At 45.8% G+C, this 17,167-nt stretch overlaps 1 protein-coding gene across 1 annotated transcript in view; it reads left to right on the top strand.

Annotated features, from left to right (window-relative positions):
- The first annotated feature begins 7,213 nt into the window (after positions 1–7,213).
- The window catches only part of LOC121284728 (trichohyalin-like), a 172,596-nt gene continuing 162,642 nt past the window's right edge, over positions 7,214–17,167 (top strand). Inside the window, exons 1-2 of the mRNA XM_041200279.1 lie at positions 7,214–7,336; positions 9,143–9,235. Coding sequence (XP_041056213.1) covers positions 9,146–9,235 — 90 coding nt within the window. The 5' untranslated portion in view covers positions 7,214–7,336; positions 9,143–9,145. The remainder of the gene's footprint in view (positions 7,337–9,142; positions 9,236–17,167) is intronic.

Raw genomic sequence — 17,167 nt, 5'->3', positions numbered from 1 at the left:
CGCTGCTGGCAGGGGTGGGAAAATAGCGGGCATTGGGTGCAATGGTGACCCAGGGGGGTGTATTTAAAAGAGCATAGGCAGCTCCCTGAAGGCTGCCAAGAGTTGGGGAGGAGCCTCAGGGAGCTGTCAATGAGAGAGTGCAAGTTATATGCTTGACAGGAGTGATGGACTCAGCACCCACTGGGCATGCCAGGCAGGAGGGCAATGCCAGTGGGCACTCTGCCCCCCCACCCCGGTTCTCTGACATGTGCCTGCGTGCTTTAGTGGAGGCAGTAAGTGCCCAGTGTGACATACTCTTGTCACAGGATGGCAAGAGGAGGCCAAGCCACCAGACGAAGAAGACTTGATTGGAGGTGGCTGCCCAGGTGAGCGGGCATGATGTTGTGCACCGGACATGGACCCAGTGTTGGAAAAGGTTCAATGATCTGTGCTCCGCAAGCATGAGTACCAAATTGGCTTGGAACTGTATATAGATATCTTGGAGAGTGGCCAATCTTTGTGGTGCTCAAGGGTGTGAGATGCAAAGTGGCCAATGGCACATTTCCCTGTGTTTGCCAAGGCTAGGAGATCTGGCAGCTTGCCTTGTGTGTATAGAAGGATGAGGTGTGCTAATCTGACAGGCACTTCAACCTGCATCTCCTTGGGATGGGGGGGTGGGGGTAGCGAGGCTGTGGTGGTGTGGCAGAAAGAGGGTGCACTGATGATTGCACTTTTGCCCATACAAGATAAGAGAAGCCATAATGTGCTGGAGCCTGCATGAATGGGGGGGTGAAGCCCCTAAATACTGAAACTTTCCAAATTCGAGATGATGCCCTGGACATGGAATGCAACCATACAGCAGGGTCCACAGGTCATGGAGAGGCAGGGGTCTTGGAGGAAGATAAGAGTCTAATGGACAGGTAAGAGACTGGGGAAGTGTGTAAGAGGTGTAGAATCGTGGTGTCTCTAATGTGAAGTTCTAATCAACAGTCCCCATTGTTTGTCCAATCACAATGCCTCAGTGAGGCAGTTGTCCATTCTGAAAAGCAACCGTAGTTCATGCACAGTCACTTTGTTACAATGTAATTAATTGGCATATTCTGTTCCTCCCTCAGAAGTACCATTCCCACGATGCCCAGTGGATCCTGAGGACCCTCCTTTGACACCCGAGGAGGAGCTGCGGACAGATGACAGATGGACCCATGTCACATCATCTCTCTGAACCAAGACCAGCACAGTTGGCGGTCAATAGCGCATCAGATCAGCTGGTTATGCACAGTGGTGAGGGCACACCACACTCGCTTGAGGAGCTGGTGGAGGCAGAATGTGCCCAGGGCGCCAGATGTCAGAAGGCTGCTGGAGACCAGGAACATGCTGAGTCAGAGGTGGATGATGAGCCTCTGGAGTCATTCATGAGGCGGAAGATGCTGCATGTCCAGTGGAATGCACAGGAGGATCTGGAGGAAATCCCCAGGCCTGCATGGTCTCTGTCTTGGAGGAGTCCATGTGGAGCACGAGCACTGCATTGACCCAGAGCTCTGAGTGCACAGTCACCTCCATTGAGAGAGTGGTGACTCTCATGGAGAGGCAGCTCCAGGAACATAATCAGGGGTTTCTGGGGCTGCACTCGGACCTACAAGCCCACACATTGGCAGTGACCTCAGCAGGTCACTGCCAGTGTACTAGATGGATGAGGCATCTAGTCACCCTGCTAGGTGCCCGCCCATCAATGGTGAACAGTGGTTCAAACCAATCTCATGCTGGCGGACCAGCTGCATGTCGGATCTGCAGGATTCTGTCAGGGCGCTCCAGATAAAGGCAGCAGCTCCTCCACCATTCTACCAGTTCCCATGGCATCTGGCCGCAACAACTGAGGAGTGCCTAGCCATGGTGCTGGACAATCCCTCCCAGGCAGAACCTGCATAGGCTCCGCCAACCAGAGGATGTCCGCCAAGGTCATTAGAGCCGATAGGCCATCACAGTCAGCAGGCTGCGTCTAATACTGCTGCCAGCCAGGGAGGGGGTACCAAGAGTCAGCAGTTGCAAGCAGAAGTTTATGGCACTATAAACACAAGAGGGATTGTCACTGGTGATATTACTTCAGTTGAAATATGTTCTATGTTAAAATGTGCAAATATGACCACCATTTAAAGATGTTATTATGTTTCATTGTCTGCATGTGATTCATGTTTCTCATTGGTGTTGGGCATGGGAGTGGCTTATGACAGCCGGGAAGGGCTGCAAACTTTATTTCAGAGATAATTAGATGACAAAAGGCTCACAACAAGGCTTCATTAGGAATGTTCAGTAAGGAGGTGACGCCCTTGCCCTCACTTCCAACCATGCCTTGGATACCTAGCTGAATGAATGGAGAATCAAAGCCTCCCTGGGCTCCCTGCCTCCCATAAGGTTCCTCACTTCTTCATCCATGTCCTCACCCTGGGTCTCCTCCGGCTCCTCATCAGACCCATCAATTGAATTGTCCTCTATGGCCTGGGGAACTGCCTCGCTATCTTCATCCTCCAAAAGGCCCCCCCCTTGACAAGAGCCAAATCATTTAGAGTATAGCGCAAAACGACACTAAGCGAGATGCACTCTGGAGGATATTGCAGTGCTCCCCCTGACCCATCCAAGCAGCGGAAACTCATTTTGAGCAGGTCAATGATCCTCTCAATTACTGCCCTTGTAGAAGCATGACTTCTATTGTATCTCTCCTCTGTTCAGTCCTTGGGTCTCGACATGATGAGCCACCTTTTCAGGGGATAGCCTTTGTCACCCAGCAGCCAACCATCCAACTGAGCTGAAGCGACAAAGCCTTGGCACCTGGGACTGTCGCAGGATGTACGCATCATTGCAGCTGCCAGGGTACCTGGCACAGACCTTCAAAACCTGTGTCCTGTGGTCGCCAACAATCTGGATGTTGATGGAGTGGAAACCCTTCCTAAGGACAAGGAGCCTGACTCACCTGCTGGCGCCTTGATGACAACATGAATGCAATCTATGGCACCCTGGATGAGGGGAATCCAGCAATTGTAGCGAAGCCTCTGGCTTGCTCAGCCTGGCTGGCTTCATTCGTCCAGAAATGGATGAAGTTCCTGACCTGTCTGAACAGAGTGTCAGTGACCAGCTTGACACAGCTGTGGGTAGCAGGTTGGAAAACATCACATAGATCTGCTGCTGACCCTTGGAAGGAACCGGAGGTGAAGAATTTCAGGGTCACTTTCACCTTAAGAGCCACTCGCATCGAGTGGACACCGACATAGTGTGAGGCAATCTCTGGGCCAATCAAGTGGCAAATAGAGGTCACAGTCTCCCGAGGGAGGTGGAGCTATCTTTGGCATTGGACCTCCGACATGTCTAGGTAGCTGAAGCACTGCCTGGAGACTATTTCTGCAGGATAGCGGTGTCTTCTGCAGACCCTTCTCCCTTGCACTTCCTGCTGGCCCTGCACCCCATGTGCCTGACCTCTCTTTCTGTAGGTCGTTCTCTGGGATGCTGCCTCTGGACACCAGCCCTCCTCTCCTTTTTGACCCTCTCCTCAGAGGAGGAGGAGTTCCCTCCAGTGGAATAGACAATCCCCATTTGCTGGAATACAGATGGCACAGGATAGTGCCCTGAAGGATGCACTCAGCAGAAAGCCTCTAAGAAAGCTTATAAGCCAAAGAGTTCCCCAGAAAACAGAGGAAATGCAAATAACTGTCAGAAAAGCACCTGCAACCAAATCCCATCTATTGCCAGAGCCATGGCTCTGGTCAACTGTTATCACGCCCATCGGGCCGTGTGGTCCATGTGCCAACTGCAAAATTGCACAGGCCTCGTAAAATTTCAATCAATTGCCTTTTTAATAGGCTTACTTGCTGGCGGGCGCATTTCTAACTACCGTGTGTGCCCGCTGATTGTAATATGGCGCGATGATGTCGGGATGCTCGCCTAACTTTTTCTAGCGTGATTTCATGCAAGGTCAGGTCAGCCGTGTGCCCAATCCTGCAATGTAAAATTCTGGCCTGTGTCTAATGATTTGTCTACACCCAATTGAGTACCCAGGTGTTTGACTCGATGCTTTGCTCATGGGATAGGATATGGCCCCCATTCATACTCCTTCAAGGCAGTTGTTCTTGCTGTGGCTTTGAAGTCAGGTTGTCTCCATGTTTAAAAATGTATTCTTTCATGGCTAGACCCGCATTTATTGCCAATCCCTATTTTCCTTTGAGAAGATGATAGTGAGCCGCCTTCTTGATACGCCGCAGTCCATGTGGTGTCCGTACACTCACAGCGCTGTTAGGAAGGGAGTTCCAGGATTTTGACCCAGCAACAGTGAGTCAGGATGGTGTACGGCTTGGAGGGAAACTCACAGGTGGTGGTGTTCCCATGCATATACTGTCTTTGTCCTTCTACATGGTAGTGATCGTGGGTTTAGAAGGTGCTGACTAAGGAACCTGGGTGAGTTGTTGCAGTACACCATCTAGCTGGCACACACTGTTGCCACTGTGCATCAGTGCCAGAGGAAATGGATGTTTAAGGTTGTGGATGGGGTGCCAATCAAGTGGGCTACTTTGTCGAGAATGGTGTCAAGCTTCTTGAGCGTTGTTAGAGCTGCACTCATGCAGGCAAGTGGGGAGGTATTTCATCATACTCCAAGCTTGTGCCTCATAGATGGTGGACACGCTTTGGGGAGTCTGGAGGTGAATCACCTGCTGCAGAATTCCCAGCCTCTGACCTGCTCTTGTAGCCACAGTATTTATGTGGCTGGTCCAGTTCAATTTCTGGTCAATGGTAACTCCCAGGATGTTTTTAGTGGAGGATTCAACGATGGTAATGCCATTGAATGTCAAGGAGGCAATGGTTAGATTCTCTCTTGTTGGAGATGGTCATTGCCTGGCACTTGTGTGGCGCAAATCTTACTTGCCACTTGTCAGTCAAAGCCTGGATATTGTCCAGGTCTTGCTACATATGGATACAGACTGCTTCAGTATCTGACGAGTCGTGAATGGTGCTGAACATTGTGCAATCATCAGCAAACATCCCCACTTTTGAGCTTACGATGGAGGGAAGCTCATTGATGAAGCAGCTGAAGAAGGTTGGGCCTAGGACACTACCCTGAGGAATTCCTGCAGCAATGTCCTGGGACTGAGATGATTGAGCTCCAACAACCACAACCATCTTCATTTGTGCTAGATGTGACTCCAACCAGTGGAGAGCTTTCCCCCTGATTCCCATTGACCCCAGTTTTGCTAGGGCTCCTTGATACCACTATCAACATCCTGGGCGTTATCGTTGACCAGAAACTGAACTGGGCTAGCCATATAAATACTATGGCAACAAGAGCATGATGACTCACCTCATGACTCCCCAAAGCCTATCCACCATCTACAAGGCACAAGTCAGGAGTGTGATGGAATGCATACCACCTGCCTGGATGAGTGCAGCTCCAACAACACTCAGGAAACTTGACACCATCCAGGACAAAGCAGCCCATTTGATTGGCACCCCATCCACAAACATTCACTCTCTCCACCACCAATGCACAGTGGCAGCAGTGTGTACCATCTACAAGATGCACTGCAGTAACTCACCAAGACTCCTTTGACAGCATCTTCCAAGCTCACCACTGCTACCCTCTGGAAGGACAAGGGCAGCAGTCACTTGGGAACACCACCACCTGGAAGTTCCCCTCCAAGCAACTCACCATCCTGACTTGGAAGTATATTGCCTTTCCTTCACCGTCAGTGGTTCAAATCTGGGAACTCACTCCCTAACAGCACTGCGGGTGTACCTACACCACATGGACTGCAGTAGTTCAAGAGGTCAGCTCACCACCAACTTCTCACAGGCAATTAGGCATGGACAATAGAGCCAGCAATGCCCACATCCCATGAATGAATTAAAAAAAACATAATCGTATTGAATTGAGGGGCCTAATGGTATTCTCCTGCTCCTATTTCTTATATTCTACTGTTCTAATGCTTTCCTTTTCTTCCTTCTCTTCCTCCTTCTCCTCCTCCTTATCTTCCTCTTCCTATTGCTCCCAGGGACTGGTAAAGTCTGATCCTTAATGATGGCAAACTTATGGAATATGCAGCAAACAACAACAAATCTGGAAATCCAATCATGAATGTATTCAAAATTCCTCTGGAATGATCCATTCATTGGAGGCATTGCTTGAGGATGCCAGTTGTTTACTCTATAAATGTTCCTTGTGGCAAGGAGGCTCTTTCTGTTGATCTGATCAGCAGTTGTGTGCAGGTTCATGACATCAGTCATGAGCCATGTCCAAAGGGGATGGCCCCTGCTGCCCAATAATCAGCCTGTACCTTGATAATTTGGTTTGGGAAAAAGGAAAATTAGAGCAGCCCCGGGATAGTGGACACAGAACTGTGTGACACACTGCTGTGGTTGTGGACAACTCAGCCTGTAAGCTGAGGGACTGGAATCATTTATGAATGCTTGAGCTGTGAGTAATAGGGATCACACAAGGCAACGTGTGTGCAAGCAATATCATCCTGTACCTTGCAATTGGGCGAAACTAACATTCTTGATTTGTGCTTCATTCTGTAACAAGTGTTTGTCCTGGTGGAGAGCCTTGGTGACCTCTCTGATACAACAGTGAACTGCAAATTGGGGTGTTCCATCCTGAAAGAGGGTGAATTATTTCAATATATCGAGAACGGCTAGATTACTTTGGTTATATATGGACTGGATTATTTTCATACATATAGGGGCTATTTTATATAAATATATGGGAGCTGGAGTAGTTCAATATATGTATATATAGGAGCTATGTTAATTTCATATATATAATGGCTGGGATAATTTAATATATATACTGGTTGGGATAATTGATTATATGTAGGATATGGGATAATTTAATATATAAGGACTGGGTCTTTTAATATATACAGGGATGGGATAATTAAATATATATAACGGCTGGGTTAATTTAATATATATAGGGAGACTGGGTTATTTTAATATATAAAGGGATATATAAACTAGGACACATCTTGGGGTTAATTTAATATATAGAGGAGCTGAGTTAATAAGGGTTAATTTACTATACATAGTGGCTAATACAATTTAATATAAAATGAACGGTTATAAATTAAGGGACTGGGTTACTTTACTTGCTGAGGGAGTCTGTCAGTACCAGCAGTCAGATTTAAAGGGTTTTCCGTTGTTGGCCGACATTTACTGCCGTGCGGGGACGGCGCCTTTAAGCATTTAGGCCGACCCCGGAATATGTTGCAGACAGCGGTGGAGAGTCCATCCGGAGCCGGAGTGGGAGCCGGGCCGGGGGAGGCGGCCGAGTGACAGCAGCAGCCTAGAGAGAGAGAGAGAGGAGAACAGCGATCTCCGGCCGGTGAGGAGGGAGCGATCAGATAAGGCACTGGGGTAACGGCACCGGATATTAGAGACAGAATCAGAAGGATTGAGATACCGAGTATCAAATAGAGAGACACAGTGTAGAAAATAGATCCAGTGTATCAAACGGAAAGATACAGTGTACAAAATAGATAGATACAGAGCAGCAAATATAGAGAGATCGATCGTGACGAGCAGAAGGGGTGAGATCCAGAGTATCAATTGGAGAGTGCGACAGGGATAAGGAACGTACGAATTAGTTGCAAGAGCAGGCCACTCGGCCCGTTGAGTCTGCTCCGCGATTCAATAAGATTATGGCTGATCTGAATGTAACCTTAACTCCACAGTCCCACCTACCCCTGATAACCTTTCACCCTCTTGCTTATCAAGAATCTATCTAGCTCTGCCTTAAAATTATTCAAATACTCTGCTCCCACCATCTTTTTAGGATGAGAGCTCCAAAGATTCGTCATCCTCTGAGAGAAAAAAAAATTCCTTATCTCTGTCCTAAATGGGCAACCCCTTACTTTTAAACAGTGACCCCTAGTTCTAGATTCTCCTACAAGAGGAAATGTCCTTTCCACATCCACCCTGTCAAGACCCCTCAAAATCTTGCATGTTTCAATCAATCAATCTTACTCTTCTAAATTCCAGTGGGTACAAGTCTAGCCTGTCCAACCTTTCCTCATAAGGCAACCTGCCCATTCCAGCTATTAGTCTAGTAAACCTCTGAACTGCTTCCAACATATTTACAAAGAAATGGTACCCCAAAGGTAGTGAATACCAAAGGGACGTACCCCAAAGGCAGTGAACACCAAAGGAAGTCACAGAGCATTGCAGAAAGAAAGGGACGAGTGTTGGAGAAAGAGAGGCACAGTGTTGAAGGGACAGAGGAACACAATGTTAGAGGGAAAAAGGAACAGAGATTCGGAGGGAGGGAGAGGGGGTGGACAGGAAAGGTATTGGAGGGAGAGAGGGACAGTGTCAGAGAGAAAGAAGGACAAAGTATCAGAGATTGGGAGTGACAGAGCATTGGAGGGAAAGAGAGGCAGATATCAGAGGGAGTGGGAAACAGGCAGAGTGTTAGAGGCAGAGCAATGGAGGGAGAGAAGGACATAGAGGCAGAGTATGGGAGGGAGAGAGGGAGACAGAGGAAGAGCATTGGAGGGAGAGAGAGGCAGAGTATGGGAGAGCAAGAGGGACAGAGTTTCAGAGGGACGGAGAGGCAGAGCATGAGGGGGAGGCAGGGCGTCAGAACGACAGAGCATTGGAGGGAGACAAAGGGATAGGGGCAGAGTATCGGAGGGAGAGGGGCAGAGCATTGGAGGGAGAGAGAGGCAGAGTGTCGGAGGGAAAGAGGGACAGAGTGTTGGATGGAGAGAAAAAGAAAGTTTCAGAGAATGAGGGGAAAGTGCCCGAGAGAGGCAGAAAGAGAGATAGTATATGAAATGGAGAAAGGGAGTCATAAAATATAGAGAAGAGGTTGACGGTGTCAGTGAGACAGAGAAAGAGAGAATTTTTCAGTGGGAGAAAGATAAATATCAAAGGGAGGGAGCAGGACAACAGAGTCAGTGAGAGTGAGGAGTGAGTCGGATTACAGTATCTGAGACCCCGAGGTCCACTATAGAATGAGCAAAAGGGCAGGAATAAGGCTCTGCAGCTGTTTACTGACTCACTCAGAATTACATTGTCTGCTTTAATTCCCTCCCTTGTTGGTTCTCTGACATCCAGCTTGTAATCTTCAACTGTGTAGTTTTTTTCTTATTCTAAACTACAGTTTAATTTTTTATTTCTAAAAAATTAGGAAATGGGGACTCAAGGACCAGGTAGAAAAAGGATTGCCAACCGAGAGCGACTATCCGCAGAAGATGATGCCCTAAATCTGATTGCCAGAGAGGTAAGGCTTAATTCTACACTGGATCATATCACATAACCCTGACCTTACAGACTGAATCTTTCTCTCCCTCTCTCCCTCTCTCTCTCTATCCCTCTCTCTCTCTTCACCACCTGACCCCTGCCTCTCTCCCTCTCCACTTCTGCCTTTTTCTCTCTCCCTGACCTCTCTCATCCTCTCACTCTCCCTCTTTCTTTCTGTCTGCTTCTCTCCCTCTTACCACCTGCTTTTCTCTCCCTTCCTGCATCTTTCTATCACTCTGTCTCTCTGCCTGCCCCTTTCTCTCTCCCTACCTATCTCTTTCTCACTCTGCTCCTCTCTCTTTCTCCCTACCTGACTCTCTCTTCCTGCCAGAACCTTTCTTGCTCTCTCTCCCTGTCTGCATCTTTCTTTCTCTCCCTCTCATCACATGCTTTGCTCTCACTCTTTCTCTCTGCCTGCCCCTCTCTCTCCACTCATGCCTCTCTATTTCCCCACCTATCCATTTCTGTTTCACTCTTCTATCTTCCCTGAATTCCTCTCTCACTCCCCGCATCTGCCTCTTTCTAATTCTCCTCCTCTCCCATGTCTCTCTCACGCTCTTTTTCTCTCCTTGCCTGTCTCTTTCTCACTCTCTGCCAGCTCCTCTCCCTCCCTACCTGTCTTTGTCTTCTCTGCCTGCATCATTCGCTCCCTTTTTCTCTCCACCTGCCTTTTCTTCTCTCTCTCCTTCCTCTATCTCTATCTCACCCTCCCTCTCCCCATGCCTTCCTTTTTCTCTCCCACACTTACCTCTTTCTCTCTTCCTTTTCCCTGCCTGTTTCACGCTTTATCCCTCACCCTGCTTGCCACTCTCTTTCTCTCTCTCTTTTTCCCTGTCTACTTGCCCCTCTCCACTTGCATCTCTCTCTTTCTCCCCCTCTCTACCTGCACCTTTTTTTAAATTCTTTCACAGGATGTGAGCATCGCTGGCTAGGCCAGCATTTATTACCCATCCCTTGAGAAGGTGGTGGTGAGCCGCTGCGGTCCATTTGCTGTAGGTATGCCCACAGTGCTGTTAGGGAGGGAGTTCCAGAATTTTGACCCAGCCACAGTGAAGGAATGATGATATACTTCCAATTCAGGACAGTGAGTGGCTTGGAGGGGAATTTGCAGATGGCAGTGTTCGCATGCATCTGCTGCCCTTGTCCTTCTAGGTGGGGGAGGTTATAGATTTGGAAGGTGCTGTCAAAGGAGCCTTGGTGAGTTGCTGCAGCACCTTGTGGATGGTACACACTGCTGCCATTGTGCATCAGTGCTGGAAGGAGTGAATGTTTAAGGTGGTGGATGGGGTGCCAATCGAGTGGGATGCTTTATTCTGCATGGTGTCGAGTGTTTGAGTGTTGTTGGAGCTGCAATCATGCAGGCAAGTGGAAAGCATTCCATCACATCCCTGATTTGTGTCTTGTAGATGGTGGACAGGCTTCAAGGGGTCAAGAGGCGGGTTACTCACCATAGAATTCTGAGCCTCTGACCTGCTCTTGTAGCCACAGTATTTATATGACTAGTCCAGTCCTGTTTCTGGTCAATGGTCAACCCCAGGGTGTTGATAGTGGGGGGATTCAGCAGGGGTAATGCCATTGAATGTCAAGGGCAGTTGGTGAGATTCTCTCTTGTTGGAGATGGTCATTACCTGGCACTTCTGTGGTGCGGATGTTACTTGCTACTTATCTGCCCAAGCCTGAATGTTGTTCAGATCTTGCTACATATGGACATGGACTGCTCCAGTATCTGAGGAGTTGCCAATGGTACTGAATGTTGTGCTAATATGTGTCTCTCCATGTGTGGGTGTGGGGTCAGGAATACTTTGCTCTATCCTGAGTGATCACCTTTCTGATTGGGTGAAGTACCAGGGAGGATGGATGATAATAGTTTGGTTTATCTTTTGTAAAAATGTGAACTTTCAAAAGACCTTTGATAAAGTACCAGATAATGGACTTGTTGCAGAATTGAAGTCATGGGTTTAAAGGGCTAGTGTCAGTTTGGATGTGAGATTGGGTAAAAAACAGGAAGCTGAGAATATTGGTGAACTCTTCAGATTGGAGGGGCATATGAATGGTGTTCCCAGGGATTGGTTTTGGGACCAACATTCTTTTTGATGTATATTTCATGATCTGCAATTAGGTATACAGGGTTTGATTGCAAAGTTTGCAGATGACACACAACTTGAAAATGAACAATGAAGCAATGATAACAGACAGATTGGTGAAATGAACAGACATACAGTTGATCAAGTTTAATGCAGAGAAGTGTGAAGTGATGCCTTTTGGAAGGAAGAATGACAAGAGGCAATATAAATGAAATGGAACAATTTTAAACGGCGTAGGATCAGCGAGATATGGGGATTCACACACAAAAATCTTTGAAGATAGCAGGGCAGTTTGATAAGGCTCTTTAAAAATACATACAAGATGATTGGCTCTATAAACAGAGAGGTAGAGCAGAAGAAAGTTATGTTGAACCTTTATAAATCACGAGTTGGGGTTCAGCTGTCAAATCCTGGGCATGTGAAGGCCTTGAAGAGTGGGTTCTGCAGTAACTACGGATGAATAGCTTACCTTGAGCTAATGCTGCAGAGAGCTGAGAAAGCTGTCCTGCGCAATCAAACATATTGCCATCTCAGCTGATTTGATGTTGGAATTGTTAAGTAGAGTTTCTGCTCTTGATCACTACTCCCTGGCTCTGCTGAAGAGTGTGTTGTGTGTATGTGTTTTTAGGGCTGCATTGGATAAGAATGGGATCGATCCGACTGCCCTACCCCTTTGTCGATAGCTTGTCCGCTATACGATTGCTTTTGGGACATACTGGAGTACCAGTTGGCTCCAGTGGATCTGACTTCAGCACATTCCCGGGGAAGGGAATTGTTTTACAAAAGATTTAGGTCAGCACTGGGACCCGGTGAAGGAAGTAGGTTTACTGTGTGCCCTGAAATGATCTCTTGGAATTCCAGGATTTACCATGCAATCAATCTGAGCAGACTTCTGGCTGTGCACAGACTAGGGACAGGGACAGGGACAGAGATAGTGATGGCAGATGGGCTGGACTGTGGACTTGACTGTCATGTGCTGTAAATTCCCTGCTCCCCAACTCGCTTTCAGCCTGGTGCATCACATGCCTTTTAACCTCCCTAGCCCTGTGTGCCAGGCATATTTAACTGCCAAGCCAAGTGCCACACATGTTTATTATTCCAAATCTTGTGTGTCACGTAGCTTTGGTTTCCTCCAGCTCTGAGTGTCAGGTACATATTATTCCCCAGACCAGGTGTATTACATATTTGCCCCCAGCTATGTGTGTCATGTAAATTCTATTCCTCCAGTCTGGATTATCTGTTGCTGTACACTTAATTGAAGGATGATGTTTCAGAGGCCAAACTGTTTGGTTGCAGGGTTTGTAGGATGCTTCTCGGGGTGTTTGTATGAGTAGAAGCCCTTCAGTGAACTCGACTGGATGCAAACTAAAGCAGTGACCGTGATGCAAATGTCTGTATTAAACAATGTGCAGCACAGGCCTGTCTGAGCACTGCTGGGGGCAGTGGAGCTGGATTATTATCTGCTCCCCATTGCCCCCAGCAGAGCTCAGCCAGGCCTATGTTGCACATGTGGAGCTGAATACATCAATTGCTAATTGTGTTGACAGAGCCTAGCCTGAACATAGCAACCACACAGGAAGTGCTTGTGTGAAAGCAGCAGACAGTGGGAGTGAGCATTGCATTGCCTCTTGGGATATGTCCCTTTCTCTCTGTCTCTCTCTGTTTGTCCCTTTGTGTCTCTCAGTGTCTTTTTCTGTCTGGCTCTCTCTCTCTGCCTCCGTCTGTTTATCTTTCTCTTCCGGTCTGTCTCTTTCTGCCTATCTCTCCCTACAATCTGTCTTTCTCTGCCCCTCTGCCTCTCTCTGGAATCTGTCTGTCTTTCTGTCTCTCCTCTTCCATATCAATTTAGAGAATGCATTAAGCCTATTTTTAAATCTTACTTGGCCCTCACATTACTGAGTGCTGATAGGATGTGTGTCAGTTTGTACATAGTGGGGGAGGGGCAAGGTCACTAACATTCACTGAGCCCTCTGACTGGGCAGCCAGGTTTGCCAGTTCTCCATAATTGCTCTGGACTCTTTGAGAATTAAAGATTAGTCTCCTGGACACTGCTATGAGCAATCCTGAAGGAAAATTGTGTTTTCTTCTCATTTTCTTTGAATACCTTTGGTTACTATGAAATATTAGAACATAAGAAATAGAAGCTGGAATAGGCCATTCAGCCGTTCGAATCTGCTAAGCCATTCAGTAAAACCATGGCCTATACGTTAACTCCACCTTCCTGCGCTATCCTCACATTCCTTGCTTTCCTTAATATCCAAAAATCTGTCCACCTCTGTCTTAAATGTCCTGAATGACTGAGCATCCATAGCTGTCTCGGGGTAAGAGTCCAAAGATTCTTTGAGTTAAGAAATTTCTCTTTATCTCAGTCTTAAATGGCCAACCCCTTGTCCTGAGTCTGTGACCCTGTGTTCTAGATTCCATAATCAAGAGAAACATTTTCTCAGCACTCACCCTGTCAAGCCCCTTAAGCATTTTACATGTTTCAATGAGCTCACCTCTCATTCTTCTAAACTCCAAGGAATGTAGGCCTAGTCTACTCAATCTCTCCTCATTGGAAATCTTCTCATCCTGGGAATTAGCTTAGTGAACCTTCCTAACATTCCCTTCCTTGGGGAAGGAGACCAAAACAGTATAGAGTACTCAAGGTGTGGTCTCACCAAGTCCCTATTTCATTTAGTATGACTTCTTTACTCTTATACTCTAGTTCCTTTGTAATAAAGGGTAACATATCATTCACTTTCCCGATTGCTTGCTGTACCTACATGTTAACTTTCTGTGATTCATGTGTAAGGACACCCAGATCCCTCTGAATGCAAACATTTCCCAGTCTTTCACCAGTAAAAAAAATTCTGCTTCTCTATTCTTTCTATCGATGTGGATAACCCACAATTCTCCACATTGTATTATTTCTGCTACATTCTTGCCCAATCATCCAACCTGACTATACCCCTTTGCATCTACTTTGCAATCTCCTCACAGCTTACTTTCTCACCCAGTTTTGTATTATCAGAAAAGCTGGATACATTACCCTCAGCCCCCTCAACTAAATCATCGATATAGATTGTAAATAAATTAGGTCCAAGTACTGATCCTTGTATCCTGCTAGTTACATCCTGCCAACCTGAAAGTGACTTCTACTCCTACTCCCTGTCTTCTGTCCATTAACCAGTTCTCAATCCATGCTAATTTATCACTTCCAATCCCGTGAGTCCTAATTTTGTGCAATAATCCCTTGTAGATTTGCGAAACACAATCTCCCTCTCATAAAACCATGTTGATCCTGCCTAATCATATTATGATTTAAGTGCCATGTTACGAAGTCCATAATAAGAGATTCTAACATTTTCCCTACTACTGATGTCAGGCTTAGTGGCTTATGTTTCCTGTTTTCTCTCTCCCTTCTTTCTTGAATGGTAGGGTTAGATATGGTACTTTCTATTGGTGGAGACAATTCTTAAATTTACAATCTATTTTTATGTTGCACGCTAGTTTACCCTCATATTCTATTTTCTCTTTCTTTCTCGATTTCTTGGTCATCATTTGCTGCATTTAAAATCCTCCCAATCCTCAGGTTTACTGTTCCTTTTAGCAGCTCTTCTTTTAGTCTAATACTATCTTTAACTTCTGTTGGACCACTTTTCCCTGAAAGGAATTTGCAAAGTATAAATTAATTCCTTAAAAGTTCTGGAAGATATTAAAGAGAAAAGGATGGGCAATCTCCCAGGAAGCCCAATTTAAAATGTGTCTTTGTCTGTTTAAATCCCTTCACATACTACTGATGTCAGGCTTAGTGGCTTATGTTTTCCCTGTTTTCTCTCTCCCCCCTTTGTTGAATGGTAGGGTTAGATATGGTACTTCCTATTGTTGGGGACAATTCTTAAATCTAGTAAATTCTGGAAGATCCAAACCATTGCACTAACTATCGCTGGAACCACCTCTTTTAAAACTCAAGTATGTATCCGGGGATTTGTTGGCCTATAGTCCTATTAATTTTTCCAGTACTATTTCTTTACTAATATTAATTTCTTTAAATTTCTTAATTTCACTGTACTTTTGAATCTGCACTTTTTGCAGAATTTTTTTTTGCATCTTCTCTGGTGAAGACAAAATATATCTTAATGTTTCTGCCATTTCTTATTCCCCATTATAATTTTTCCTGGTTCTGCATCTAAGGGACCAATTTTTACTTTTGTTAAGCTCTTCCTTTTTACATACCATAAGGATGGGAGATTGAGAGTTATGGATAAATGGGAGATGTTGTGTGGAACTAAAGTTTACAGAGGGTGGAGTATTGAGTTTTGGGAAAAGTGCTGTTGAGGAAGTGGGGCTTAGAGTTGGGAGGATCATGTGATTAAACCTCCAGGAATAAGTGCAATCAGAGTTGACAACCTTATAGGACACCTTTTTTTGTTCAATGGAACGAATCCCTAATATTGGAAATCTATATTTAGATATTAATGGGGAATATATATTCTGATTTCTTGTTTTCTCCATGGTTTGCTGGTTCCCCTTGCCATCACCCTTGCCCTCCTCAGTCCCAACAGGGAGTCAGCCATGGTGAATGGGTGGGGGGTGGAGTTTGGGGGAAGGTCTGGTGTAGCAAGTCAGGGGCCTTGGCTCTTTTTACAGCAGTTAGGGTCTCCACTTCTGGCCTATTCCTGGGGTAGAGTTAAGTTCAGCACTGCATGATGGGATAGGGCATAGAGGGTGGGGCTATAGTGGGGGTGGACCAAGATTTGATCTCTGGCCTTGGAGTTTCTGCTAAATTGTGCAGATTTTTTTTGTCACAATTTCCCTGATGTCAGTTTAAGTGGTGCACGAGACTGCTGAATTTTGAGCACACATTACACAGCTCGAATTTCTGTCATTTCTTGCACTAAATTTAAAAACAGCATGCTGTTAATGTTGGAATCCAATTACAATGAAGTGCATGCTTTAGTTTCTAAGTGAGAGCAGCCGTTACTAACTGGAGAAAGATTAGGGAATTATTCTTAAGTATGTAACGACAGGTTTACACCAGTGTAGTGAGGATAAAATGGAGGCTGTCCCTGTACTCTGTGGTTTTGTCAATAAACCTGTGTAAAGGAATAGACTGACTCCAGCTTTGTCCTTTCCTCCATATGTGATTAGTGAATTTAACATGTGCTAAAACTGACCTCAAAACCCTTAAAGCCCTCAAAACTGACCATGCCACCAGGGTGATTGCCATGTTTGCAGGCTTTAGTGCAGCAACACTAATCCGTACATTTTGTAAAGCATGAAGTGAAATCAATTTAAATATTTACTAAGGAACTGACTACTGCATCCTAATATAACTGGAAAACAGGGACCACCACCACCTGCAAGTTCCCCTCCAAGCCACTCACCATCCTGATGTGGAAATATATTGTGTTCCTTTACTGTCGCTGGGTCAAAATCCTGGAACTCCCTCCCTAGCAGCACTGTGGATGTACCTACATCACATGGCTACAGTGGTTCAAGAAGGCAGCCTACCACCATCTTCTCAAGGGCAATTAGGGCTGCTGGCCTAGCCAGTGACGCCCACATTCCAAGAATGAATGAATTTTTTTTTAAAGCCATTTTCAGTCATTTAAAATCAAGATACTCACAGGTGACGGATTAATACTGATTTAAAATGCGCACTTTTTGAAAAACCTATTTTCCTGCTATTATTAGTTAAACTTTGCCAAGTTACCACTCTTAAATATATCAAGGAATTTTTTTTAATGCCAATTAGAATTATGTTCAAAAATATTCCCTGATTGTGTTGGTTCATGGAAAATTTTGTTTTCATTGATATTTTAATGTGTTTGAGTGGAAATTCA

The sequence above is a fragment of the Carcharodon carcharias genome, chromosome 12, assembly GCF_017639515.1.
Source record: "Carcharodon carcharias isolate sCarCar2 chromosome 12, sCarCar2.pri, whole genome shotgun sequence".
NCBI classification, from domain to species: Eukaryota; Metazoa; Chordata; class Chondrichthyes; order Lamniformes; family Lamnidae; genus Carcharodon; species Carcharodon carcharias.
This window is presented reverse-complemented; position numbering and strand designations above follow the sequence as displayed.